The sequence below is a fragment of the Jaculus jaculus genome, chromosome 2 (assembly GCF_020740685.1).
Source record: "Jaculus jaculus isolate mJacJac1 chromosome 2, mJacJac1.mat.Y.cur, whole genome shotgun sequence".
Classification (NCBI taxonomy): Eukaryota; Metazoa; Chordata; class Mammalia; order Rodentia; family Dipodidae; genus Jaculus; species Jaculus jaculus.
Genome location: NC_059103.1, coordinates 57,069,644 through 57,096,064, shown reverse-complemented (window position 1 = coordinate 57,096,064; position 26,421 = coordinate 57,069,644). Strand labels below are relative to the sequence as shown.

Sequence of the window (26,421 nt, the reverse complement as noted above, 5' to 3'; positions counted from 1 at the left end):
CTCAAAAATAAAGTGGAGAGCAATTGAGGAAGGCATACCTCAAGTTGACTTCTGGCCTCCACGTGATCCACATGCATGCACAATATTCATACACATGCCCCTACTTGCATACACACATGGATGTGCAAAAAGAATTTTGAATAGAAAATATTTGTTCGTTTTGTTGACCTCATTTCCCCTTGGCTCATCAAGCCCACACTAGAAGTAGGCTGCCAAGAGCACACCCCCACGTAACTCCTGAGGAAATGCATTGTGGATGTCAGCCATGTTCTGCAGAATGGCCACTGGTCCATCTCTTTTCCTCTCCCCACTAGACCTGTATCCCTTCTGTCCTCTGCTTGTTGCCCATGCCCAGTCCCTCGAGTCAGAGGAGCTCCAGCTGCCTCTTAACCCACTCACCAGAGCCCAGATAACAAGACCAGGAGCTGGAGCTTCGGCAGTCTAGGCCCTGAGCCTGAGCATGTGTGAAGAATGGAGCGGCCAGACAACAGTCAGCTGACAGTTGTTTACAAAACGAAAAAGCTCTAGCTGCTGCCTCCGTGGGTAGGAACAAGGATCGCCTACAGAGTAACATCAGTTTATATATTTATTTTTATTTCTTTATTTGCAAGCAGAGAGAGATAGAAAGAAGAGAGACAGATAAAGAGACTGTCAGGGCCTTCAGCTCCTTGAAAACAAGCCCCAGATGCATGTACCACTGTGCATGTGGCTTTACATGGGTACTGGAGAATTGAACCGGGGTCCTTAGGCTTTACAGACAGGCACCTTGACTGCTGAGCTATCTCTTCAGCCCAGATGACAGTTCTTGATTTCTCTGGGGCCCTTATGGAGAATCCCTGTGGCTGTAGCAGCTTCTTGTCACTTACAGACCTGTTCTATCTACTGTGGGCATCATGGACCATAGGCTTCCTGTTCTTACTGGGCAGACTCACGCCTGTTTGGGTATGTGCCTGGAATGGGATTTCAGGAAGGTTACAATTTACCTAGGGAGTCCAGTTTCTTCCTCTCTTATCAGATTAGGAGTCTCCTACCTCTGACTCTGTCTCCTTCTCTCAAGCATCAGGCTCTCCTCAGAAGTCATTGAGTCCTCAGTGGGCCACACTGACTGCCTACTGGTGATGAGTGTGGGAAGGAAGGTTCAGGTAGCCAGGTTTGCCAGCAAGCCCCGGGGCTTGTTTCCTTGGTGTAGCTCCCTCTCAGCTGTTGCTGCTGCTGAAGCTGGGGCAGGAAGCAGCAAGGCATGAAGCAGGAGAGGTGGAACACACGGTCCACAGGGGCTGGGGCCAGGGAAGGCCTGTCATTGGGGCTGAGAGTCCTCAGGGCCTGGGATCAGCCTGAGTGTGGGTTCTGTTTCTGAAGTTTCTTGGTATCACCCATGAGCTGCTCCATGCTTGCCTTCCAGTCACCCCAGTGTTTGCCAGCATCCCCAGCGACATGACTGTAGAGGTGGGCACCAATGTCCAGCTGCCCTGCAGCTCCCAGGGGGAGCCTGAGCCAGTCATCACCTGGAATAAGGTAAATGCTGACACTATGCCTAACCTTTTAATGTGGGCAGTGTGATGATGTAGCTGTAGACTTTTCACTCCAAAGAGAGATTTCATGTTGTAAGCAGAGCATATCCGGAGGGACTCCTTCCCATATGAAGAAAACACATGACACTCTCTCTAGCATTGGATGCAAAGACAAACTTCACAGGCTTGTGAGCACGCCAGATAATTTTTTTTATTGTTACTTCACTTTTCCTTGCTCTTCATGCTCAGTGCAGTACAGCACTGCTCGCAGACCTCACACACTACACGGGGAGCTTGCTGGGAGAATGGGGTGGCCACACCCAGGGCCACACTGAGTAAGCATTTTCTGGACAGGTGAAGGCCTCCCTGACCTCCAGCTCACTCACGCCCACCAGCATTCTCCTGCTCCACTCCTTGCCCTGCACACCTGTAATCTACACATGGCTTCTTTGTTTTGTCCCTGAATTGTGCTGTGTTTTGGTTGAGCACCCTCTCTTTTAGGGCTATTACCAGGTGCCCGTCACCCTTCCCACCACAGCTCATTTCCCCAAGAGTTACACGTGTGCCCTCCTGACATAGTAAGGTTCATTTTTTGCATGCAGTTTTGTCCTCAACAACAAACAAGTGTGTGGAAGACCTTGTTGCACTGACTTCAACCCAGAAGAGTCACGTTAAGTCTCCTTCCTAGGCTTGTACCGATGTGAGCACGGCCTCCTAGATATTTCCATTAGAGTCCTAAGTACAGATATCCCCTATCCCCTCCCACCCAGTAAAGCAGCTTCCATGTCCCAGTCTTACTGCAATCTCATCTTCATTGTTTTGCTTCAGGATGGAGTTCAGGTAACAGAAAGTGGAAAATTTCATATTAGCCCTGAAGGACACTTGACCATCAATGATGTTGGACCTGCGGACGCTGGTCGATACGAGTGTGTGGCCCGGAACACAATTGGATATGCTTCAGTTAGCATGGTGCTTAGTGTGAATGGTAAGATGTCCGTGAGAGGTGCACGGTTTCACCTTGATGGTTTGGGGAGGCAGGATGGGGAGGCCTCTGCTATAATCCCATCAGCATTTGTTTAGGGTGTTAGAATAATTTGGCGGACAGAAGTCACCGTCCTAGCTTACAAGAGGAACAAGGAGCAAGAATTAGAAAGTGTAGCGCTCTAGGGAGGACAGGTGTGGCGTGGGATATTTGGTATATATGTGTGATATATACCTGTGTGTTGTGCATACATTGTATTTGTCCTGTGCTCTGTAGTGTGAATGTATGTGCCCTGTGTATGTATATCTTGTGTGTGGGGTGCAGGATCTGTGCATTTTGGTGCATTCTGTAACATGTTTGTTCTGTCAGGTATGTTGTGGTGTATATTTACACTTGTGTATATTTCCACTTGTCTATAATATGTGTGTTTACTGTAGTGTGTGATATATGTAGCATGTGTATGATGCATGCACTATAGTGTGTGCTATGTATGTTCAGTTTTGTGTGCTGTGGCTTGGTGTGTCTATATACTGTCATGTGTACGTGGCATGGTATGTGACATGTTTATTTTGTGGCATACTGTGTGTGCTGTGTTGTTAGTGTATCTGCATGTGGTGCGTGTATGTATAGTGTGAGGTATATATGGTATATGGTGTGATGTGTGTTGTGACATGTGTTATATGTCCTGGGCTGCATGCTGTGGTGTGGTGTGAATGTGTGTGATGCACATGTTCTGTGATTTTGTGTGATGTGATGTGTCTGTGCTGTGAACAGTGTTTATTCTGTGATGTATTGTGTACTGTGGTGTCCTGTGTGATGTCTGCATGGGCATGGTGTATGTCTATGGAATGTAGTGTGTATATGGTATCCTGTGTAGTATGTATATTGTGTGGCATGTACAGCGAGGTTGTGTGGTGTGGTTATGCATGTAAAGCTGGAGACCCCCTGTACATGTTCTGATGGGTACATTGTGACCAGCACTGAGGGACTGGTATTAAGAAATCACAGAGCCTTTGAGAGGTAAGGAGCCGAGGCTAGCCTCAGGGGCAGTGGCCTTTTAGGAGATCACTTACACCCGAATGGAGGTATTTCCCACAGGTGTCTTGTCATGCTGGGTATGAGGACCTCTCTGCTTTGTGTTATTACCCATTTTGCCCCACCCCCTTTTTTAAACCAAATGTCCTTGATTTCAAAAGCTAAGACATGTGAAATTTCCATACTCGTTAAAAACAGCTTCTGGTAGAATTTGTGATGGAATGATTCAAGCTTTGGTTCAAAAAAATATATTCAGATTTTGGAAGAGAGCCCAGCTACGTCTAGATGATGTCGTGTCTAGACGTGGCTCTGTGAGTAACATGTGTAGTGTTTTTTCTGGTGATGTGAGTTCGTATTTTCCTAGTTCCCGACGTAAGTAGAAACGGGGACCCTTTTGTTGCTACCTCAATTGTGGAAGCCATTGCTACTGTTGACAGAGCCATCAACTCCACTCGGACACACTTGTTTGACAGGTATGGGGGTGGGGCATGGTGCTGATCTGAGATGGAGGAGCTAGGGGCATGTGGGTTGGAATGCATGCTTTTGTAGTGCTTGGAGCTTTTGCCTGTTTCAGCCCTCGAAAATTGTAATATAAAAGTCATAAACAGTTAATGTAATGCCATAAGCAGCATCAACTCTGGCCTCTCTGGGTGTTAGGGTGCTTGAAGGAGGTATACTTTCCTCATGGGCTCTGGACTGTGATTCAGAATCAAAACATTTCCAGAAGATTCGACTTAACTCTTGTGGCTGTTAAGAAATGATTTGGCAAAAACAAAATATTGCTAAAGTGGCTAGTGTATTCATGTTGGCAACTCTAGCTGTTTTTCTGCACCTTGATTGAAATGCAATACGTGTGACTTTCTCTCTTGACTTATTAATGATTTGTTTTCAGTGTCTTTGGTTCTTGTTTGTCTCTTTGTTGTTCTGTCGCCTTCCACCTGGGATAAGTAAGGTACAGTACATCACGTTGTCAACAGTAGAGATAGAAATTTCATAGAATAAGTATACTTTTAGATTCTGGTGATTTTTGTCTCTAGTAATTTGTTTCATTGCTCCTTTCCCTCCCTCACTTCTGCCAGCCGTCCACGTTCTCCAAATGACCTGCTGGCCCTATTCCGGTACCCACGGGACCCATACACGGTGGGACAAGCCCGGGCAGGAGAGATATTCGAGCGGACTCTACAGCTGATCCAGGAACATGTTCAGCATGGCCTGATGGTTGACTTAAATGGAACAAGTCAGTACCACATCCTTCCTCCCCTCCCCCTCCTCACCCCAGCACAAGGTACCAAATGTGCCATATTCTGCACACAGCTCCTGAGAGGTTCTGGTATTTTCCATTGCATTTTGTCCTTGTGTTTAGGCTGTCAATGGGCAAGGGGGCTCTCAGTGACCATAGGCTGTGGCCAATCCACTCACTCACCCTGTGACAGGCAGCTGTGTGTCCTGCAGGCTGTGGTGGTTTGTGTGTCCTTGTGTAACAAAGCAATTTAAAATATAATGGAAGGCCTTGTGGGGCAATAGGTTAGTAGCAACTGGTGTCATGCCCCCATGGTTCAGTGATGTGTGGCTCACAGAAAGGGACCTCACAAAGTTTTGGCATCTATAAAGCCACTTGTGGGTAACATAGTGTGTGGCTCGGCACTGTGTGCCAGCTCTGCCTGCTGCCCATTCATCAGAGCTACCTTTGTGTGCTACTGCTGTTGATACCCGCAACTTTTACTGTGTAAATAATTTCACTGTGACTGATTGTGTGTGTGTTTGACACACCCACACACATGTACGGTGCCAGGAGAATACCTATAGCAGCTGCTTTTGGCATGGGAGGACTGCTCTGTGTGTGTTTTTAGGTTGCTTTCCATAAAGTTACTCAAAAGTTCACTGCTGTGAGTAACAGCGTGTGAGGTGGAGGAGCATGGAGAGCCGGCTGGACGGTCATGCCTCCCCATGGGGCACAGGACAGTGAGTGGGCCAGTCCTTGTCTTGTCATGCGGAACCTCCTATGTGCCAAGGCTTCCAGGCACTGACAAGTTCACATGGGTGTAGATAGCAGCTCCCCACCCCCCCCCCCCCCCCCCCCCCCCCCCGCCACAATTGGGACCTTGGAACATTTGCCTTTTCTTCAGAGATGGAATTCCAGCTTCCCACCCCCAGGCTGTTCTGTTCTCTCAGTGAAGGTTTGTTAGGTGCTCGATGGGTACAGAATAAGCCTTGGGTGGGGGTGCAGCAGACAGAGCCCTGTCTGTGTGATGTTTCCTAGCCTCTCACATGTCCCCTGGTGCAACGTATCTTTCTGGCATAAAGCACCTCATTCTTTCTTTATAGAACAAAGTAACGTTTGCCAATACGTGTTACTTCTTGCAATTTCCCACCTGTCTGTCTTTGCTTATATCTAAAACTTCAGCTCTTCGTTTTTCTTTTGCATGTGTCTCTGTGTGTGGTTGTATATGTGTGATTTTATGTGTGGGGTGTATGTGTTTGTGCAGGTGCACATGTGTGTGGAGACAAGGGGAGTTTTTCTCAGTTATTCTCCACCATATCCTTGCAGACAGAGTATCTTGTGTACCTAGTAGTCCTTGATTTAACTAGACTAGCTTGCCAGTGATCCCTGGAATCTTCCTATCTCTGCCTCCCAAGTGCTGGGATTACAGGCACAGGCCATCACCCTCAGCTTTTACACAGACCCTGAAGTTCTGAATTAGGTACTTACACTTGTATAGCAAGCCCATTATCCACTGAGCCATTGCTTCAACCCAGCTATAGATCTTTCTAAAGGTCTTCAGGTAGCTGTGATGACCTTAACAAGGGATCACATCTACCCATCGCCCTCTGGGGCTCCTGTACACCAAGTTTACCTGGAAACCCAACCTCCAGTCCAAGTGCTGTTTGGAATTGTTCTTTGTGAGCAATTGCGTGCCAGTTTCGTATCACTTCAGCTTGTTAAAGAAATAATCAGAAACTTGGACCGGCAAAGAGAAGCCTGCATAATCAGCTTCTTTCTGCACTTCCTGAGCAGTGCGCCCACATCCCTGCTTTACTCCTCTGAGCACAAGCCCTGTCTGTGTCAGCCACTGTGCAGATCTTGGGATAAGGCAAAACAAAATAAATAAAAACCTCAGTCTCAAAGACCAACATTCTAGGACAGATGTGGTGGCTCGTGCACCTGGGCTATATACTGAAACCCTATCTCAAAATAAAGAAGCGCAACAAAAAAAGATCCAGCACTCCAGAGAAGGGTCGACTCTGAGCCAGAAGAGAGGTCAGTGCACATAGCCAGCCATGGGAATGAAGTGGACAGTAGCAGGTGAGAGGTAAGGGACCTAGCTGGACAGGATGTCACCTCCACAGTAAGGATGGAACTTTAGCGGAAATCCCACATCATGAGGGGCATCATGAGGCAAGGGTAGCTAGAATGACCTCTGGCAAGTGAGTATGGGGAAGGTGAGGGGCCAAGAGCCTTTGAAAGCCCAACCAGAAAGGGCCACAAGCAGAGAAGTGATGGAGTGGGATGCTGTGTGATTTCACAGCATGAGTAGTAGACAATGCAGACGCAGGGAGGCCGGCCTTGAGAAGCAGGGGGAGGGGCCAGGCTGCCACCCTAGGGGATGCCAGTACATTTTGCCTCTGTCATCTGTGCTCAGTGCTCTGGAAAAATGAGCATGTTCCAGGAAAGCCTTTGACTCAGTGGATGTGGGGGAGGAAGTCTTTTCCTTCCTGCCTCTTTGCATCCTTGGCACATTTGATATTCAAAGCTGGGGATTTTCTGAGACTTCCCCAGACTGTCATGAAAACAGGACAGATGCTCACCTTCACACAGTAATCTGTGGAAGGCATGGGCTGCAGCTAAATAGAGGACACAGGGAGAACTTGTAAGCCCTGTGGCTGCCCCAGTATGCCATCATGTTTCTGATTACTTCTACTAGCCTGAAAGCCCTTAACTAACTCCCTTTGTTTGCTTGGGCTTTAGTGTAGTTGTTTTAGAGGTCATCTGCTGCCAAAAGGGACTGCCTCTTCTGTCCTTTTAAGGAGTGCAGATAGGATCTCAAGAGCTGGATCCCGGCTGGTCCCAGCAGTGTGCGCATACATGCACGCACATGGGTCCCATACTTGTCTGGATATGAGCACATGTGTGAATGTGGGTGTTACCCGTATTTGAGCAAGTGTCTCTGTGTGCATGTCTTGCATAGGATCATGTTAGTATGAGTGTGTATGCAGGATTTGACTGCACATGTCTGGCAGCGTGAGCATGTCTTTGTGCATATGAGTGTGCAGGTGTCTGAGTTCACACATGTCTGTGAAAGTGTGCATGAGTGTGTGCATGCATGGCTTTTCTGCAGGTCCTAGCACACCTTGCAGGGGAGAGGCATTGAGCAGGTGAAAGGCCTTGGCTGTGTCAATGTCTGGGTCAGGGTTAGTGGAAGCGGGGCTCTAAGCATGGGATTCTAGGTCCTTGTGTGTCTTGAAGGTAAAGAGCAGGAGTCGTAGTCATGGTGAGTGATGCCCGGTGGAGATATGCCCTAGGCCACGAGGTTGAGATTCTCGCATAGCTGCTGTGGTCACTGAGGATTTGACCATGAAGGTGAGGTAATTGGAACTTGCCTCTGGATAGATGAGTTGAAGTATCTGTTTGTGTTGGCCTCTGAGAAATTCAAGGCGAACATCATGAATACATGTCCTAGGGTGATGCCAAAAGAGTGGAGAGGAAGGTGGGAGTTCAAGGAACCTATGGGAGGCCTCACAATGGAGGTGGCCGTTGGCTGGACTTTGAAGCAGCAGATCATCAGAGTCAGCTTCAGTGTGCAGTGATGACCGTAGGGGGAGCTGTCTTCCTCTGTGAGGAGACCACCTGCTGTCTGTGGTGACAGGGAGGTGGCTTCTCCACCTGTTGCACGGAACTGGTAAAAGGAGGCTGAAAATGTGCAAGACTGGACTTCTCATGTGATTTGGCTTTTCCAGGGGTCACCCCATTAGATCTGGCAATGGAAACCAGGAGGCTGGCTGGTGGGGTGAGGAATTCATTCCAGCCTGGCAGGTGTCAGCTGAGGCGCCGAGGGCTCGGGATTGCACCGTTGCTGATGGAAGTTAGTGCTGCCTCACTGTGTTGCAGGTTACCACTACAATGACCTGGTGTCTCCCCAGTACCTGAGCCTCATCGCCAACCTGTCGGGCTGCACTGCGCACCGGCGCGAGAACAACTGCTCGGACATGTGCTTCCACCAGAAGTACAGGACGCACGATGGCACGTGCAACAACCTGCAGCACCCGATGTGGGGCGCCTCTCTGACGGCCTTCGAGCGCCTGCTGAAGGCCGTGTATGAGAACGGCTTCAACACTCCCCGCGGCATCAACCCCCTGCGTCAGTACAATGGGCATGTGCTCCCCATGCCCCGCCTTGTGTCCACAACACTGATCGGGACCGAGGTGGTGACGCCTGATGAGCAGTTCACACACATGCTTATGCAGTGGGGCCAGTTCCTCGACCATGACCTGGACTCCACAGTGGTGGCCCTGAGCCAGGCTCGCTTCTCTGATGGACAGCACTGCAGCTCCGTGTGCAGCAATGACCCACCCTGTTTCTCCGTCATGATTCCCCCCAATGACCCCCGTGTGAGGAGTGGCGCACGTTGCATGTTCTTTGTGAGGTCGAGCCCCGTGTGTGGCAGCGGCATGACGTCCCTGCTCATGAATTCTGTGTACCCACGGGAACAGATCAACCAGCTCACCTCCTACATCGATGCGTCCAATGTGTATGGCAGCACTGACCATGAGGCCCGCAGCATCCGGGACCTGGCCAGCCACCGTGGCCTCCTGAGGCAGGGCATTGTTCAAAGGTCTGGGAAGCCACTACTCCCCTTTGCCACAGGGCCACCCACTGAGTGCATGCGAGATGAGAACGAAAGCCCCATCCCCTGCTTCCTGGCTGGTGACCACCGCGCCAATGAGCAGCTGGGCCTGACCAGCATGCACACGCTGTGGTTCCGAGAGCACAACCGCATTGCAGCAGAGCTGCTGAGGTGGAACCCGCACTGGGATGGGGACACCATCTACCATGAGACCCGGAAGATCGTTGGGGCCGAGATCCAGCATATCACCTACCAGCACTGGCTGCCCAAGGTCCTGGGGGAGGTAGGCATGAAGATGCTGGGGGAGTACCGGGGTTATGACCCCAGCGTCAATGCTGGCATCTTTAATGCCTTCGCAACCGCGGCCTTCAGGTTCGGCCACACACTGATCAACCCCGTGCTCCACCGCCTCGATGAGAACTTCGAGCCCATCCCGCAGGGCCACGTGCCCCTCCACAAGGCCTTCTTCTCACCCTTCCGCATTGTCAATGAGGGGGGCATCGACCCACTTCTCCGGGGGCTGTTCGGGGTGGCAGGGAAGATGCGTGTGCCTTCCCAGCTGTTGAACACGGAGCTTACAGAACGGCTATTCTCCATGGCACACACGGTGGCCCTCGACCTGGCCGCCATCAATATACAGAGAGGCCGGGACCATGGCATCCCACCCTACCATGACTACAGGGTCTACTGCAATCTGTCGGCCGCCTACACCTTTGAGGACCTGAGAAATGAAATCAAGAGCCCTGAGATCCGGGAAAAGCTACAGAGGTCAGTTCTGGGAAATGGGAGTTGCCTTCTATGTGACTGCCAGGTCACATGGCTCTGGGTTCAAGTTTCTGTTGCATCCTGTGGTGAAGTGAGAGTAGACAACTGTGGTCCAGTGGCTGGGCTGCTATAAGCTGTATGTGCATGGTGAAGTCAAGTTGTCCAGCTTCTCTATGCTCAGGAGAAGGACCTTGTGAGCTGCAAGGTGTTTTCTGTTGAGACCTTGACAGGGCTAGACTGGACAAAAATGAACTCTTTTCCTGGAATTGAGATAGTGGAAGTCTGTGCCTCAAGTATTATATTTGCACAGGCACAGAGTGCCTGGGAGATGGCCTCAGGTGGGCCTGCTGTTCGGTCTGCAAGCCCGTGTGTGCTGCCCATTCCTTTGTAATGGAAGTGAGTGTTAGAGGCACTGGACATCATCTTGAAGAAAGCTGACCCCAGGGGCTGGGGGAGTTTTATTCAAAAACAGACCTACTGCCCACCACCTGGTGATCAGGCCACCTCTTCTGGAGCCAATGGCCTTTGATGGGCTGGTCATCCCTGATGTTCTCCAATGCACAGACATTCAGGACCTTACAGACTCTCCCTTCTGCTCTTCACGTCTATCTTTTGTATACTAACTTGGTTCCTCATCTACTTATAACAGTTTACTAGCACTTAGTGTGTGTGTGTTGTATATGCATGCGTGTGGGGGGAGATGTGCGAGGTCTGTGTGCATGTCTGCAGAAGCTAGAGGAGAACTTCAGTGTCCTCCTCTACAACACTTCAGCTTCGTGTCCTTGAGACAGTCTCTCACTGAATCTGGAGCTGGCATTTTTAGTCAGACTAGGCAAGGTCAGCGATTTTTTTCTGGTCTCTGCTTCCCAACAGGACTGGGATTATAGGCATGCATGGCCTTATTTTATTTTAAGAAAGAGGCAGGCAGATAGAGAGAATGAGCACACCAGGGCCTCAAGCCACTGCAAACAAACTCTAGATACATGCGCCACTTTGTGCATCTAGCTTATGTGGGTCCTGGGGACTTGAAACCTGGGTCCTTAGGCTTTGCAGGCAAGTGCCTTAACCACTGAGCCATTTCTCCAGCCCTCAAGTTTTTGTTTTTCATTGTATTGTATTGTTTTGTTTGTTTTTACAATGGATGCTATGGATCAAACTCAGGCCCTCATGCTCCAATGGCAAGTGCTATCCCTCGGAGCACCCCGCCCCCCAGCCCTGCCTTGGTCTTCTGAGAACTTAAAAGCATTTATGAGAGTTTTCCTGGAACAGTTCTTTGTAGTCCTTAGATTTGCAAATCCAGTCTCAGCCATTGTGCATGTAGGAGCTGCCAGTTCCCACAAAGAGAACGAACTTTCCTCCTCCCCCCTACCTCCCGAGCGTTCTAGAACTTCTCGTGGCTCACCCTACATGGTCGTAACTAACAGCAATGATAAGATACCAGTGCAGGTCAGACCTGGGCCTTCTCCAGTAAAGAGTTCTTACTTGTAATTTTCTACAAGTTCTGAATGAGTGTTACACCTCCTGTATTCCACTGCTCACTTAAGCCACCGTGTTAGGTTACTGGCAGGGGAAACATGCAGGTTCTCCACAGGGAGAACATATTTTTTGTCACAGTTTTGCTTAATTAGGATTTATGCTCTCCGTCTGTGTTTCTCATACAGTTCAATGTCCCCCTTTGTTCCCGTCCAGACGGCTGCAGTCGACTTTTCCAGTCATTTATTTCTTAACAGACCATTTCAGAACCTCTCAGAGCTGCTGGACATGGCAGCCCTGGGCTGGTCACAGGCAAGAGGCCCCTGGAAAACATAAATCTTCCTCTCCCATGCACGGAATCACTCAACTTATTTATTTCTGTGACTAGTTCCTGAGAGGAGAAACCAGATGTAAACAGGAGAGCTGAGTGGTGATGAAAGCTGGGCCTTCTAAGATTGCTTCCATGGGGGAGCTGGGCATTCTTCTACTGTACTAGCAACCACTTTGTTTCAGGGCATCCTGGGGTGGAGGGCTGAGCCGAGCCTGGGCTTCCCCCTTGGTGTGCATTTCAACCTGCAAGCCAGGGTCCCCAGGCCCCTCTGAAACAAGCTCTGGCGTACCATTGAGACTATTCCAAGAGGTGTGAGGGCACGTCCTTCAACCCCTTGGAATCCCTTTACAGGTAGGAGGCAGGACAGGTGAGGAGAAGCAGGTGTTCTGGGAAGGCATTGGTGTCTGATGTCCACACAGCAAAACTGGAACCACTCCAGGTTCCTGACAGGTGACTTCCTAGAGCGTTTTGGAGCTTTTAGTGCAAGAACATTGACAGAAATGAGCAGTTTGTGTTTGGCAGGTAAAAGCAGGTTGATTCTACTTGCAAGATGAACAACCTTGGTCACTAGCCCTAAATGCATCATGTCTGTTCAGTGGTACATGTCACATGTGGTATTCCACTGCCGCTGTGCTTGGTGGGAAAAGTGATGGAGGTCAGAAACTCTTAGCAAAGCTTTGAGTAGCAGGTGGAACCAGTACCACATGCTGCTTCATGAGCTCCTAGGAAACTGTAAATGATTAGATAACAGTGAGGTGTGGATATTTGCAGTTCTTTGAATGTGATTGAAGGATCTGATGGGACTACTTGTCCTTAATATTTTTGAGAGCTTAAACCTCATCAGACACCTACCCTGTCTGATTAGTCAGCATTTATGTTACAGTACAGACATTTTCAATAGATGGTAGAATGCAGTATCATCTTTCAATTATGTCTGTATTTATGCACTTTAATATGCATGTTGTTTATGTGCTTATGGAGAAAGACAGCATGCACTGGCAAGTTGGCTGGTTCTCCTTGGAGCGCAGGAAAGGCTGTACTTTAATTTTCTTATCTTTTCTTGCCTTTTCAAGTTGTCTTCTATAGAAAATACATATACATTTATTTATTCATAGAAATCTATAAGAGAAAATAGAAAATTATTTTAGTTGGCATGGGTGTGGTTTTTGTGCTGCTTTACCTGTATTCACATGTGCATAGGTACATGTGTATCGTACGTGCCCATGCATGTGGAGGCCAGAGATTGACATTGGATGTCTCCTTCCATCTTAGTTTGTGAGACAGGGTCTTGCGCTGAAAATGGAGCTCACCAGTCTGCCTAGACTACCTCGTCAGCAAATCCGAGGGATCCCTTGTGTCTGCCTTCTCAGTGCTAGAATTACAGGCACATGCCACAATGACTGACTATAGGTGTTAGAGCCTAAATTCAGGTTCTCATAATGGTGTATCAAGCATTTGACCCATGGAGCCAGCTCCACAGCCCCTGAAAACTATTTAAAATATGATAGCAAGATGTTTGAAAGTACTAACAATGAGGGACTGGGAAGATAACCCAGTGGCTAAGGCTCTTGCTTGTACTTGCATAGCCTGTCGGCCTGTGTTTAATTCCCAAGCCGCCCACTTAAGCTGAACGGTGGCACAGGCAATGGCAGAAGGCTCTTGCACACACATGTGCACACCCACAAAGAAATAAATTAATTACTCTAAAAAGAAATAGTGATGAATTTTCTGGTAAGTGAAACATTAATGTGTAATAAGGTGGGAACAGGGACTTTTCACACTTGCTGGTGTCACGTAAGGCAGCTCTGCTAGGCAGATCTCAGTTTCTGTTCTTTTACCGCAGGCTGTATGGCTCGACTCTGAACATTGATCTGTTCCCAGCCCTCATGGTGGAAGACCTTGTCCCTGGAAGCCGCCTGGGGCCTACACTCATGTGCCTGCTCAGCACACAGTTTCGGCGACTGCGGGACGGGGACAGGTAGGCACTCGAGGACCCTGTTTTCTGCCACTGTTCCTGTGATTGGGCAGAGAGGAGCTGGGCTTGCAGAGAATGAGGATCTATGACCTGGGCGTGGTCGATCCTTGAAGCCAGTGAGAACATTAATGTTCTTGGAAGCCTTCAAGGGATGGCCATGCAGCTGAATCTTTGTGGGAATCTAAGGGGTTAGACTTTCTTTTTTATTCATTCTTTTCATAGCAAACCTCCTGCCTCAGCCTCCCAAGTGCTGGGAGGTTTACACGTTCTGACAAAATTTATTTTCATTTTCAGTCTAATAAATGTTAATTAGTTTACTTTAACGTAGAGGAAAGGTGGTGGATTTGTGATACATGAGTTTCACTTCCTACCATCACTGTGGTTTTGAAAAGTGATATGTTTTCTCTCTTGCTAGTCAGAAGGGTTAATTTGTTTTCTTTTACATACCAGACTTTTTGCTTTCTCTAATTTTGGGGGTTGGAAAATTGGGCAGTATCTGATGCATTTTTTTATTTTTTATTTTTGGTTTTTAGATTTAGGGTCTCACCCTGGTCCAGGCTGACCTGGAATTCACTATGTAGTCTCAGGATGGCCTCGAACTCACTGTGATCCTCCTACCTCTGCCTCCTGAGTGCCGGGATTAAAGGCATGCGCCACCACGCCCGGCACTGATGCATTTTTTAATTGCTGCTGATGGAAGCCACCATTTCTGTATGGTTGGAGGAACCTTCTCAGTCCCTGTGACCTGTGGTGTGTCCCTGTTGCTGCAGACCCCAGTGAATTCACTCTCTTCTCATACAGGTTGTGGTACGAGAACCCAGGTGTGTTCTCCCCCGCTCAGTTGACACAGCTCAAACAGACGTCCCTGGCCAGGGTCCTGTGTGACAACTCAGACAACATCACGCGTGTGCAGCCGGATGTGTTCAGGGTGGCAGAGTTCCCACATGGCTACAGCAGCTGTGAGGACATCCCCAGGGTGGACCTCCGGGTATGGCAGGACTGCTGTGAAGGTATACAGTGTCAGCACACTGCCCCCTCCCCACCTTTTCCTGGTTCTTTTTTTTTTTTTTTTTTCCCCATTCTGTGAAAGCTGAATGCTTGTATTATCATGATGGCGAGCAGGGGAAATGGCGTTTGGTGGTACTTAATTGTGTTATATCTCCAAAGGGGAGCATCACTTAAAAAGGGGATACATGTTCTAAGAAATGGGTTGTTGTCAGGAGGTTTCACTGTGCGGGCAGCATAGAGTGAGGCTGTGTGGGGAAGTCACTCCTAATTGCCTCTTGCATTCAGGAGACTTAAGACACACCAGAAGCTCTAGGCTACTGCCTACAGGATATGGAGGATTGCTTCATGACTTTAAGTAGGAGTACACTGAAAGACAATAAATGTATAGCACAGTAAATGTACCAGCAACTGAGTCATAAGTGTGCAGAGTAAACACACCCACTACTATTAGAATTGTTTGTGATCGTAACTGTCAATAGTTGCATATGCCGAGTATCTTCTGTCAGCACGTAGGTTAGACTCCAATATCATCATTAATACATGGACTAGAATGTCACTAAAAGAACCTTTCAGCTCATTATCATTTTCAGAAGCACCTGATACTCAAGACAACTAAATATAAAACTTGAGTATGTCCTTCCTAAAATTTAACCCAGTATCTATCTGAGTGTGACTGCTCCTGTGTTAGTCTGTGTATCCATACTCACAAAGGCTGAGAAATAAGCATCTACTCAAACAGTAAGCATAGCAGTCTACCCTTAGACAGCTGCTGTGCTAAGTTACGGGGGGAAGAATTCCAGAGTGTCTTCCTTCTGAAGAAGTAAAGGCTGTCCCGTGGACATAAGGAGCTTGGCCATCAGGACTCGAAGCCCCATGGTGAAAGCTCTGTGGTGTGGTCAGCCTGGAACGTCTGCTCCTTGCTGTGGCTGTCCATCTCATGCACTGGGCCACCGTGAGCTGGCAGCTCTAGCAGCCACAAACTTCCTGTGGGGACTGTTCTACAGCCTTGTTCTCACTTTGCATTCCACAGTCCCTCAAGTGGTTAACCTCAGCTTCCAGTTTCTAACTTGTATGCAATTTTGGCTTTATTCAAACTATGATCAGGGCCCTATAGATATTAAAGCCAGGCATGTTTGCAATCCAAACTGAGTGAGTGACCTACAGTTTGTGGTGAGGAGAGGAGTCAGGAGGATGGAGAGACCCAGCCACACATGGGACAGGGTATATATACCTGCCACTCAGCCCTACCTCGCTCCTCAGATGGCCTGGAGAAAGTAGGCACTTACAGCCTGAGCAGAGGCAGGGAGACTTCAGCACTAGTGTTACCCTTTCTCCTAAGATAGTCGTTCAGAATTTTGCTTAACCTAGTAAGTATTGATTCTGGGTTAAATCTGCCTTTAATGTCCCCTGAGAGGATGTGTGTTTGTGTGTGTGCATCTTTCTGGGAGTATATATGAATATGCCGTGTGTGTGTGTGTGTGTGTGTGTGTGTGTATGCCACAATCAGATTTTTTTTTGTCTGTCTCCTCTCTGAGAGAAAAGAATCTTTATATATTAGAAGTTGTATAAAAATGAATACTGCTTGTTGCATATCCAATTTTTCAATCACTTAGCAATCATGTGATCACACTTGTGGGAAAGTAGTATCTGTTTTGCTTGTTTTTTTTTTTTATGTTCTCCTTGGTTTTTCCACTTTAACTGCCTTTCCACAGGCATAGCAGAGAGTTCTGTTTGCAGAAAACTGCTCTTTGGAAAATCGTGGGAAAGGCCAATTCTTCTTATTCTCAGATACAGAACCTCTGTCTGGTGATAACATTACCAGGCCCTGCTTAGAAGGAGTGAAGCCAGGTCTCACTCGCTTAGAAGGAGTGAAGCCAGGTCTCACTCTTTCGCTACAAAATCGAGTCTTGGAAGAGGCTATCTCTGGGGTGGGCTTTGTCTTGGTCTCCTACGCCCTGTTGGCCTAGGCTGCCGCTGAGGCTCAGTGTCTGAAGCTCTTACTGACACAGTTCTTCCAGATACTGTGCCTCTTAAAATAGCAGGCTTGGCCCAAGCCTGACGTAAGTCCAAATTTTGCAAATTTACTGGCTTTTACTTTAACTCAAAGCCAATTTGACAATATAGTAGTAGCAAATGAAAAGAGTTAAAGTCTGACAGGGTCAAGTATCAGTTGCTGTTTATTTGTAACTCAATTTTGAAAAAGGCATTTGACACACTTCTTGGCACGTCCCCTCCATCACAGCACTAACAATGATAGCCATGAACCCAAGAGCCCCAAGCAGCTTCTCCTGAGGCACGGCAGGGACCTTTCCTTCAGCCTGGGTGAAAATGGGAGCCTCTTCGTGAGGACTTGCGTGCACATGCAGTGTTACATGGTTTCAGTGAGTACTGAAACACTGCAAAGAAGTCCACTGCCTCACCTACCTAGAGTCACCTACTGTTAACATTTTCCAGTTGGTTTTTAACTATTTGCATGTGTGTGTATGTTTTGTGTGCTGTGCACATATACCTCTGTGTAGTAAATAAATAAATGTCCATGTTTCTCTGAGCCAGCCCAGAAAGTAGCAGAGACTCTGCCATTATGCTCCTAAATAATTTGCTTAAGTGTCATAAAAACTGGAAAATTTAACACAGATATAATCATGATATAACTTCTTAACCTTACTCAGATTCTTCCATTTGATCCAGTGCTCTTTTGTATTATATTGTGTCCTATTGCTACGTTCCACCCAGGCCCTGACTTAGTTTCTCCTAAAGTTCCTAGCCTGGACTAAACCTAAAGAGTTCTCCATCTGTCTTCATCTGGGCCCTTTTGTTGATCACCTTTCAAGTGGGTCTATGCACATTTTGCCGACAGGCAGCACTGGGGAATCGTTGAGACAGGCAGGGCTGTGTTCTTCTCAGCATACCATATTAGGAGGCAAGCGGCATTAGTGTGTCAAATCATTGATGACTTCTTAAAAATGTTTGCCTAACATTCCAGTGAGTGTTTGATCAAGTGAATGATGAAGGGTTAAAAATGGGACCTCAGTTAGAATATGAACATTTTCCTCCCTTTCAGCAAGCTTTTTCTCCAGCCATACAAAGCCCTGGCTGGAAGACTATGTCACCTGTAAAACTGCTGCCTCCTAGGTAGGACATGTTGTTTAAGTGGTGGTTAGGATCACAGTACACTTTCTGCTATTCACACAGAACTTCCCAGGTACTTGGTTGGTCCAGTGTATTTGAGCTGTGAACACATCTACTTTCACATCAACACCAGCATTGGATGTGGGGCTGCACTGGGGGCAGGCAGGATGCAGCTAGTATATGCCAGGACTGGGAAGTGTGGCCCAGTTGTGCCCATGCCTGAGGAAAAGGCAGTCAGTACACTTGTCCCAGGGTCCCAGCAGTGAGCATAAACCGACAGTGAGCTTATGCCTGGTGTCCACCACTGGTGAGCCACACCTCACAGCTACCACTGAGTCTCACCTCAGTGCCGTCTATAGCCTTGTTCTTGGGTTGTGAATGCGTAGCTCTCAGGTCAGGGCTGCTAGGCCCGGTCAACCTCAGCAGTGAAGGCACTTGCTGCCCAGCTATGTTCATGACTGCAGAAAGCCACACCGTAGGGGGAAGGGTTTAGAGTCTGAATCATTCTTGCCCCCTTTCAGAATGGTGAGCCTGGAGTTGCCTGACCTCAGGTGCTGGAAAACTTGGGGAGACATGACTGTCCTCATGGCTGTGACCTGGCAGCCATTGTGTCTCTGCTCAGGGCTAACTGGTGAACAGGTACAGTGGTCAGATCTAGCCTCCTGAATCTGATAATGATCAGATCAGATAATGAGCTGTGACTATAAATTATAGTTTGCTTGGGATCGCTACGTGGTCAGAAGTAAGTCCCTGAGTGTCTTGAACACTTGCCCTTTCCTTTCTAGTCGCAGACAGGAGCACCAAGAGCAGAACATCTCTGCTACTCAGCTGAGGGAGACCACGTGGCCTCCATTTATTTCTTCTAAGTGTTTATCTTGTAGTATTTCTGCCCCCCATGCTGCCTTAAGACTTTAGAATTTGGAAAGATTCCCTTTGGCTTTTGTCTTCATTTTGAGCTAGGCTTTTCCTGGGGGAAGAGGAGACACAAGACACAAGTAAAAACCAAGGGCTTAGATGAATGGATGATGTAGGCAGGAACGCTGAGCTCCTCCCCATATCTGTGCTTTAGGAAGGTGGCCTTAGCCAAGGTAAGGAGGTGTTTGGGATTCACCAGGGCTTGTTGTAGATGGATGTGAGCTTGATAATAAGACCTTAGAGCTCAAAGTGCTAACTGATGGCTGGGAGGACCACAGATGAGAGTAGATTCAGGAAGAGTGCCTAGGTCTTGTTGTGTGGGTTGCAGGAGGGCACTGGGAATGTCTAGGATGCCATGGAATGGGGTTGTCTATCCTCAGGAAGACCTGCTTACAGCTGTTGGCAGTCATGGACACTGATCCCAAAGCAGCAGGGGACCAGATCCACAGACCCGTTGTTGGTTCCATGAGACCCCTCCATTCCCTTCCGACAAAAGGTGTCCCAAGAGGTGCATTGACATGTGCCATAAAAAATAGTCCATGGTGGACTAGAGAGATGGCTCACTGGTTAAAAGTGCCTCAGTGCAAGCATGCAGGCCTGAGTGGCCTGAGACCACCCAAGTTTGAAACTCTAGCACCCACAGAAACAGCTGAGTGTAGCTACACACATCTGTAACCTTAGTCTTGTGAGGAGAAATGACCAGAGAATTACTGGGGCTCACACAAAAAACAACCCAGCAAGCTCCTAAAATCAGTGAGCTACTGCCTCAAGGAAATGTGCGGAGGAGAGTTGGATGGGACAGAAGGTGTTCTCCTTTGGTCTTTGTGTGTGCATGGGGTGCTTCACTTGCACACACTTGTACACCACACAGACCAGCTCACACATAAGTACACACATGCACGTGCCAAAAGAATGTTCATATTTAACCTGATGGAAGTTTATCCTAAATTAGAATCCTCTGTGTTTGACGTGCCCCTTTCTGCGTTCTCATCAGACTGCAGGACCAGGGGACAATTCAACGCATTTCCCTTCCATTTCCGGGGCAGACGATCTCTGGAATTCAGCTACGAGGAGGATAAGCCTACCAAGAGAACAAGACCACGGAAGGCATTGAGGTGCATCTCAGGGGTGGCTGTGAAGTGAGGTCCACCCATGGGTCGGGGGAGGGGGTACCTGGCCGAAGCTGAGGTCTTTCTGTCTGTTTATGCTCTTTGCTGGCCCAATTCAGCTCCAGCAGGGATGTCTCATGGTGCGTAGGGGAACAGGTCCTATGTCCTGTCCACCCATGCTGGGCAGCAGTGTTCTGTGCTGGGAGCCCCACAGAGGGTACACACTCAGTAGTGGTAGCTGGAACCCGTGGGTTGACAGTTTGCTGCTTCTCCTTCCCTTTAGTGTAAAGCATGCCAAACGTCACAGCAATGCCACATCGATCTCCCATGAATACTTGGAAGGACCAGTGACAAATGACTTCAAGGAGTTTGTTGTGGAAATGCAAAAGATCATCACAGACCTGAGAAGACAGGTAAGGCCAGCCCAAGCCTCAGTCTACCTCTGTGAGTGAGCCCCTCAGCAGCAGGCCTTCTGCCTCCCAGCTGCCCAGAGACCTTTTGATTCTGGGTAACCTTGAAGGTGCCAGCTGTGCCCAGGGCCTGCAGAAACAGCTGTTTCTGAGCGTGGTTTTCTCCAGCTGAGCTGCATAGAGCCTCCATCCTCCAGTCTCCCACGGGTACACAGTGGGTATTCAGTGTCTCTGGACTTGGGGCTGCCAGACAGGGGGTATTGTTGAAGAGGTCAGCTGGTGCAGACCCAAGCTCCCAGAAACAACAGGCCTAAACATGGGAGAAGGCAAACTTGAATTCCTGCTGGTGAACTACTTTTTCAGGAATAACTGGGCTGACTGTACCTGGCATCCAGGTTGTGTGCCGGAGTAGGACGTCTGGCTGAGGATGTATAGGTCTCTCTCTCTCTCTCTCTCTCTCTGTCTGTCTCTGCCCAAGGAGCCTCCTTAGGCCTCTTCTAGTCCCCAGGTTGTTATACCAAAGGCCTGTTCTTAAGAAAGTACAGGCTGAGACCTTAGGCTAAATAAAGGGGAGTGTGCACCCAGTGATCACATAGACACACACGCACATGTGTGTGTATTTGCCTGGGTTGTGGTGTAGAGACATATGTGCATTTGGGTCATACAGAGATGGTGCCAGGAAGTGGCCTGATGCCAGCAGCTGGTTCTTGGGATTCTTTTTAAAAAACTTTTTTGTTTATTATTTATTTATTTGAGAGTGACAGACAGAGAAAGAGGGACAGAGAGAGAGAGAGAGAAAATGGGTGAGCCAGGACTTCTAGCCACTGCAAATGAACTCCAGACACATGCACCCCCTTGTGCATCTGGCTAACGTGGGTCCTGGGGAAACGAGCCTCGAACCGGGGTCCTTAGGCTTCACAGGCAAGCCCTTAATCACTAAGCCATCTCTGCAGCCCGGTTCTTGGGATTCTTGAGTCTGGCTCTGTCCCTATGCCGAGGCTGTTCAGGCGTCAGCTGTGGGAGAGACTGACCATCTGCCAGTGTGGCCATGAGTTCCCACTCCACCCTCTCAGTGGTGGTGGGTCTGGGGCTGTTGGGCCTCTGTAGCAGGGACCTTGGCCTCTTACTGCTCTTCATGAAAGCCCAGGAAAGGGAGGACATAACCCTGGGCATTCCATGCTTCACTCCCATCAGGACACTGCCCATGGGCAACCCCTGCCTCAGTCAGTGACTACACCTGGCTACTGGGGAGGCAGAAAGGGCATCCTGTTTTCTGGCTGCAAAGCTGTGCTCTATCCCTAGGAAAAGAAGGACACTTGAACCTAGAGATAACCAGTCTTCTCACACTTTTGAGAATGGCCAGTCATTATCTTCCACTGCTTTGAAATTACAGGTGCAGAAGGTTTCTGTCATCACTCGCAGAGTGCATCTTTATTTCCAAAGTCCATCCCTTTTTCCCTTCTCCCTCCCGTTTTTTCCTTCCTTCCCACCCCCCCCCCCCACAGGGTTCTCGTGTAGCTGAAGCTCATCTTAAATTTACTATGTAACCAAGAATGACCTTGAACTTCTACTCCATCTTCCTACCTCTTCCACTTGGAGGCAGGGAATACAGGCATGCATCACTGGGACCAGCTTTATGCGGAGCTGGGGAAGGAACCAGGGCACTCTGCCAACCGAACTACCTCCCCAGCCCGTCTTTTTTTTTTTTTTTGTAACCTGTTTTACACTTCATGCCCTCTGACATCAGATCCTCCGTGCTCAGATCATCTGGTCAGGCACTTTGGATGGCCCCCATCTGTGTAGAGGAAATTTGGTGTTCTATAAGATCACTCCAGAACTCTGCTGTTAGGAATGGGCAAGTACCAACCATACTGTTGCTTAAGAATGTATTCAGTGAAAGCTGGGCATGGTGACACATGCCTTTAATCCAGGTCAGAGGGAGCTAGACTGAGACCCTACCTCAAAAAAAAAAAAAAAAAAAAAAGAATGTGCTTAGTGAGAGCCACACTGTTGCTCTGACACGTATGTTCGGTACGAGCTCTGCTTCTGCTCGGAAGTGACCAGGCCTGCCTTGTGCCTTGCTGCAGATCAACAACTTGGAGTCTCGGCTCAGCACCACAGAGTGTGTGGATGCCAGTGGAGAGTCACATGCCAACAACACAAAGTGGAAAAAAGACACATGCACAGTTTGTGAGTGTAAAGTGAGTATGGGTTCTGTCTTCACACATCACACCTGGGGAGTGGGTGGCCCGAATGTTGAACCAAGTCACCTCTGGCGCTGGCCTCTGTTTTCCCGTGGGAGCACCAGCAAGCGCTCCCCTCAGTGGCTGCTGCGCTGCACATGAGGTGCTGCTGGCCCAGCCCTTCAGCATGGCTGCTCTCAGACACTGGACGGCCCCTTGGAAGGGCAAGCAGGGGCACTTGGGTGGGCACAAGCTTCCCATGGCATGGACGGAATGCATGTCAACTCAGCAGCTGGGGCTCTCCCTCCTCCCAAAGGGAGCAGTTTACTGCCCCCCACCCACAACTCTGCCTTGGCCTTACTTGAGGTCACCACGGTAGCCAAGTCTGTCTTTTGGAAGAGGTACCAACCAGGTAGGTAGCTAGGAGTGCCTTGGTCTTGGCTGTGGGCAAAGGTCCAGCTGCAGCGTCAGGAAGAGGTTAGCTCAGAACCGAGCACCTGGCGGGCAGCATGATGAGGGTGAGGGCTGACCAAGCACCTGCAGAAGATAGTTTTTGTCCCTTTGCAGGGCCCTTCAGAGTACTCCAGTGTCTCTGGACTACCTGGGTGGGGAAAGGCAGTCCACAAGAGGGGAGAACTGGGCCCTGCACTTCTCCCTGGCCTTCTTTCTGGCAGCATTGTCTAGGGGATGGGGTGGGGGTGCAGACCAGGGTTGTGAGCCTGGGCCTCGCAGTGTGAGAAGGGATGGTCCAGTGGTAGCCAAAGCCTTCAGAGGAAGTGTTGGTAGCCAGGAAACCCACTGAGAGTTGTCATCTGTCACAGTGCCAGCAGAGGTGGGACCTGGGCAGAGCAGCTACACGCTAACAATAGGAGGAGTGGGGGCATGTGGGGGATCCCAGGAATGATGGGCCTGCATCTCTTTCCTCCAGGATGGCCAGGTCACCTGCTTCGTGGAAGCTTGCCAACCTGCAGCCTGTTCAGAGCCCGTGAAAGTGGAAGGAGTGTGTTGTCCAGTTTGTGCAAAGCCTTAGGCTTCCCTAAGCTGAGCTCCTCCACGCTGGTCTGCAGTCTTCATCAGCTTAGACGGTGAAACAGGGACTTGCAGACTACAGGCCATGTCAGGATCCCAGACGTTTCAGGACTCCACTGTGCTGTCACAGACGCAACCCAGGCTGCTTTGGACCTGTGTTCATAGAAGGAAACTCAGCAGACAGGAAGGGGTGCAGGCTCTGCTCCTCACTTCATGTTAGACTTCTCAGGTTTTTATTTAATTTTTTTGAAATGAAAAATAGGTGCTACCATTAAGTCGCACAGTTAAGTCACGTGGACTCCTAAATTGACTCTGCCCAATGTCCCCAATTCTGTTTGATGCCGGAGGTCTTTGGAGGTCCCTCTTCCTGGCTCTGAGGGCAGAGCCTTCTGCACAGGTGTGGCCCACAAGTGGTGACATGGCAGGAGCCACTAGAATATCACAGGCTGCATTTAAAGAGAATCATTTGGCAAACAGAACAGAACCTTCTAAGAGTGTCCTGAGCTAGAATAGAATTCCCACAGGGACTCTCGGGCTCTCTCCTGTCCTCTCCTTAATGTCTGCCACCTTTCCCTTCAGTGTCTTTAACATTTCTCAGCCCATTAGCATTTAACAATGAAACCAAGCAGTTCCTCATGTTGGGAACTTGTTGGCTCCTTCTACACACAGTTGTCACATCATTTGCCACATCCAGACATAGGATTATTTCTGTTGCTCCTATGAACTGAATATGACATCCTTACATGCCATGCAGTGTCTGGGGACCTCCTGGACTGCCTTTAACCACTGCCTGCTTTGGCTCCAGAGCACGCAGCGCGGAGTGTGAGCTACTTTCCAGGTCCTTCCAACTAGCGACATGCAGGCAATCTGAATGTCAGAAACTCATACTGTGTGAATGTTTTAAACAAGACAATCCCTATACCTCATGTGTGCTTTTCAAATGAATAATGCTTTATTAAAAAATTGCCCAGTTTTTAGATGTTAGATGTAGCAGAAAAATCATTTCCACTATGCAAAAAGGTTTTTTTTTTGTTGTTTTTTTAATTCAGTGAAAAACAACTACCATACCTCATGGTCTTTTTTTTTTTTTTTTTATTTGACCAAAACTTTATACTCTGTTCTCACAACAAAGTTCTCTTTGTTCAGCAGTCTTCCCTGAACAAGCAAATGTCACTCAACACACGTTGTGTCAGGCACTGTACCAGCCACTGTGAGTTCAGGAACATGAAAGTCTGGACCACCTGCCCAGGGGCTGAGAGGAAGACTCTGAGGATACAGGAGAGTCAGTGCCAAGTGAAGAGGTGTGAAATGGGGGTCATTTTAGCGAGATTATTTTGGGGTGGGGAGAAGTGAGGCTCTCTGCAGCATCTGGAACATACTGGGAAGGGAGGCTGAAGCCCAGTATGAAGATTGTGTGATCCCTGTGGTGGGGCATCTTCCCCCAGACACAAGGCTTGGTGTGCAGGACTGCTGGGCGCCACAGGCGCAGGCAACACCCAGCCATGGGCGTGTTCAGCATTGCATGTAGAGACATGGTTTCCTTGTTTTATCTTCATATCAGAATGATAATCAGAAGCTGGTGTTTCTGGGAGCTGAGATGTCTTTTGAAATATTAAGTCAAATTTGTGATCAGATTTCAGAACAGACTCCTTTGAAGTAGAAAACGTGTTGGCTTGAGCTGTAATGGCTGTGTAGTTGCTCAGGCGTAGCAATGACAGCAGAGCCTGTGCCATGTGCGGTGCCATCTCGCACAGGTCTTGGGGGCAGTGGCTGAGACAGGTGTTCCTGGCGCAAGGCAGGTGTATGGAGGGCTTTGTGCTCTGAACCGATGGGGGAAGCTGAACGTTAACTTCTGCAACTCAAATCTGTGCACTTGCCGTGGCAACATCCCAGCCTCATTGCCAGCGCAGTGGGCAGTGTCCAGGCGACCTCGCCGAGCATCCACTTTCTGAGGCTGCTGGGACATGAAGCGGAGTGTACACATTTAATTCTCTTCTAACTGTTGCCAGCAGCCAAATGCCAGTTTCATGTTCATTGTATTCAGTACATTACCAAAGAGGTGTTTGCACTTTGTAGTGATGCCTTTCAGTTCAAATAAAAGGGCCACGTTGTCAAGTGGCGAATGCTGTTTGTGTTTTACCTGGAAACAATAACTTGCTAAGAAAGTCAGCCCTGCACCATCCAGAGCTGCACCGTGAGTCGGTATGAGGAACAAACGTGCAAGAAGGGCTGGGGAGATGGCTCAGTCATTACAGTGCCTACAGCACCAAGGACCTACATAAAAATCCTAGCCATGGAGCGTGTGCTTGTAATCCTGTGCTCGGGAGGCAGAGACTGGAAGGTCCCTGGAGTTTGCTGGCCAGCCAGTTTAGCCTAACTGGTAAGCTACAGGCCAATAAGAGCTGTCTCACAAAGAAACATACAGAGTAACTGAAGGATGACACCATGGACTGCACACACATACACACTTTTGTACACACACACAACATGCATATATACACCACACAAAGCAAAAGAGAAGGGCCTTCGTTAAGTTGGGCTCCTCTTTTTGAGGATACATTAACCAGACCTGCACCATGTTTTATATATAACTCAGGTGGGCTGGGCTCCCAGGACAAGCCTGAATTTCTGTGGTGTGGACCAAGATGTTCATTTGTCAAGAAATGCACAGTGCATCTGGCCCCCTGGGAAGTGTGGGCAGGTGGGCAGCCTCTACCTTCCCC

The 26,421-nt window shown here is 48.8% G+C and overlaps 1 protein-coding gene across 1 annotated transcript in view; it reads left to right on the top strand.

Moving 5' to 3' along the window:
• The window catches only part of Pxdn (peroxidasin), a 105,720-nt gene extending 79,904 nt beyond the window's left edge, over positions 1–25,816 (top strand). Inside the window, exons 13-23 of the mRNA XM_004656870.2 lie at positions 1,403–1,515; positions 2,340–2,496; positions 3,893–4,001; positions 4,608–4,765; positions 8,636–10,139; positions 13,784–13,918; positions 14,717–14,925; positions 19,962–20,082; positions 20,360–20,489; positions 22,574–22,687; positions 23,598–25,816. Of these exons, the coding sequence (XP_004656927.1) occupies positions 1,403–1,515; positions 2,340–2,496; positions 3,893–4,001; positions 4,608–4,765; positions 8,636–10,139; positions 13,784–13,918; positions 14,717–14,925; positions 19,962–20,082; positions 20,360–20,489; positions 22,574–22,687; positions 23,598–23,699 (2,852 nt within the window). The 3' untranslated portion in view covers positions 23,700–25,816. The remainder of the gene's footprint in view (positions 1–1,402; positions 1,516–2,339; positions 2,497–3,892; positions 4,002–4,607; positions 4,766–8,635; positions 10,140–13,783; positions 13,919–14,716; positions 14,926–19,961; positions 20,083–20,359; positions 20,490–22,573; positions 22,688–23,597) is intronic.
• Positions 25,817–26,421: the final 605 nt, after the last annotated feature.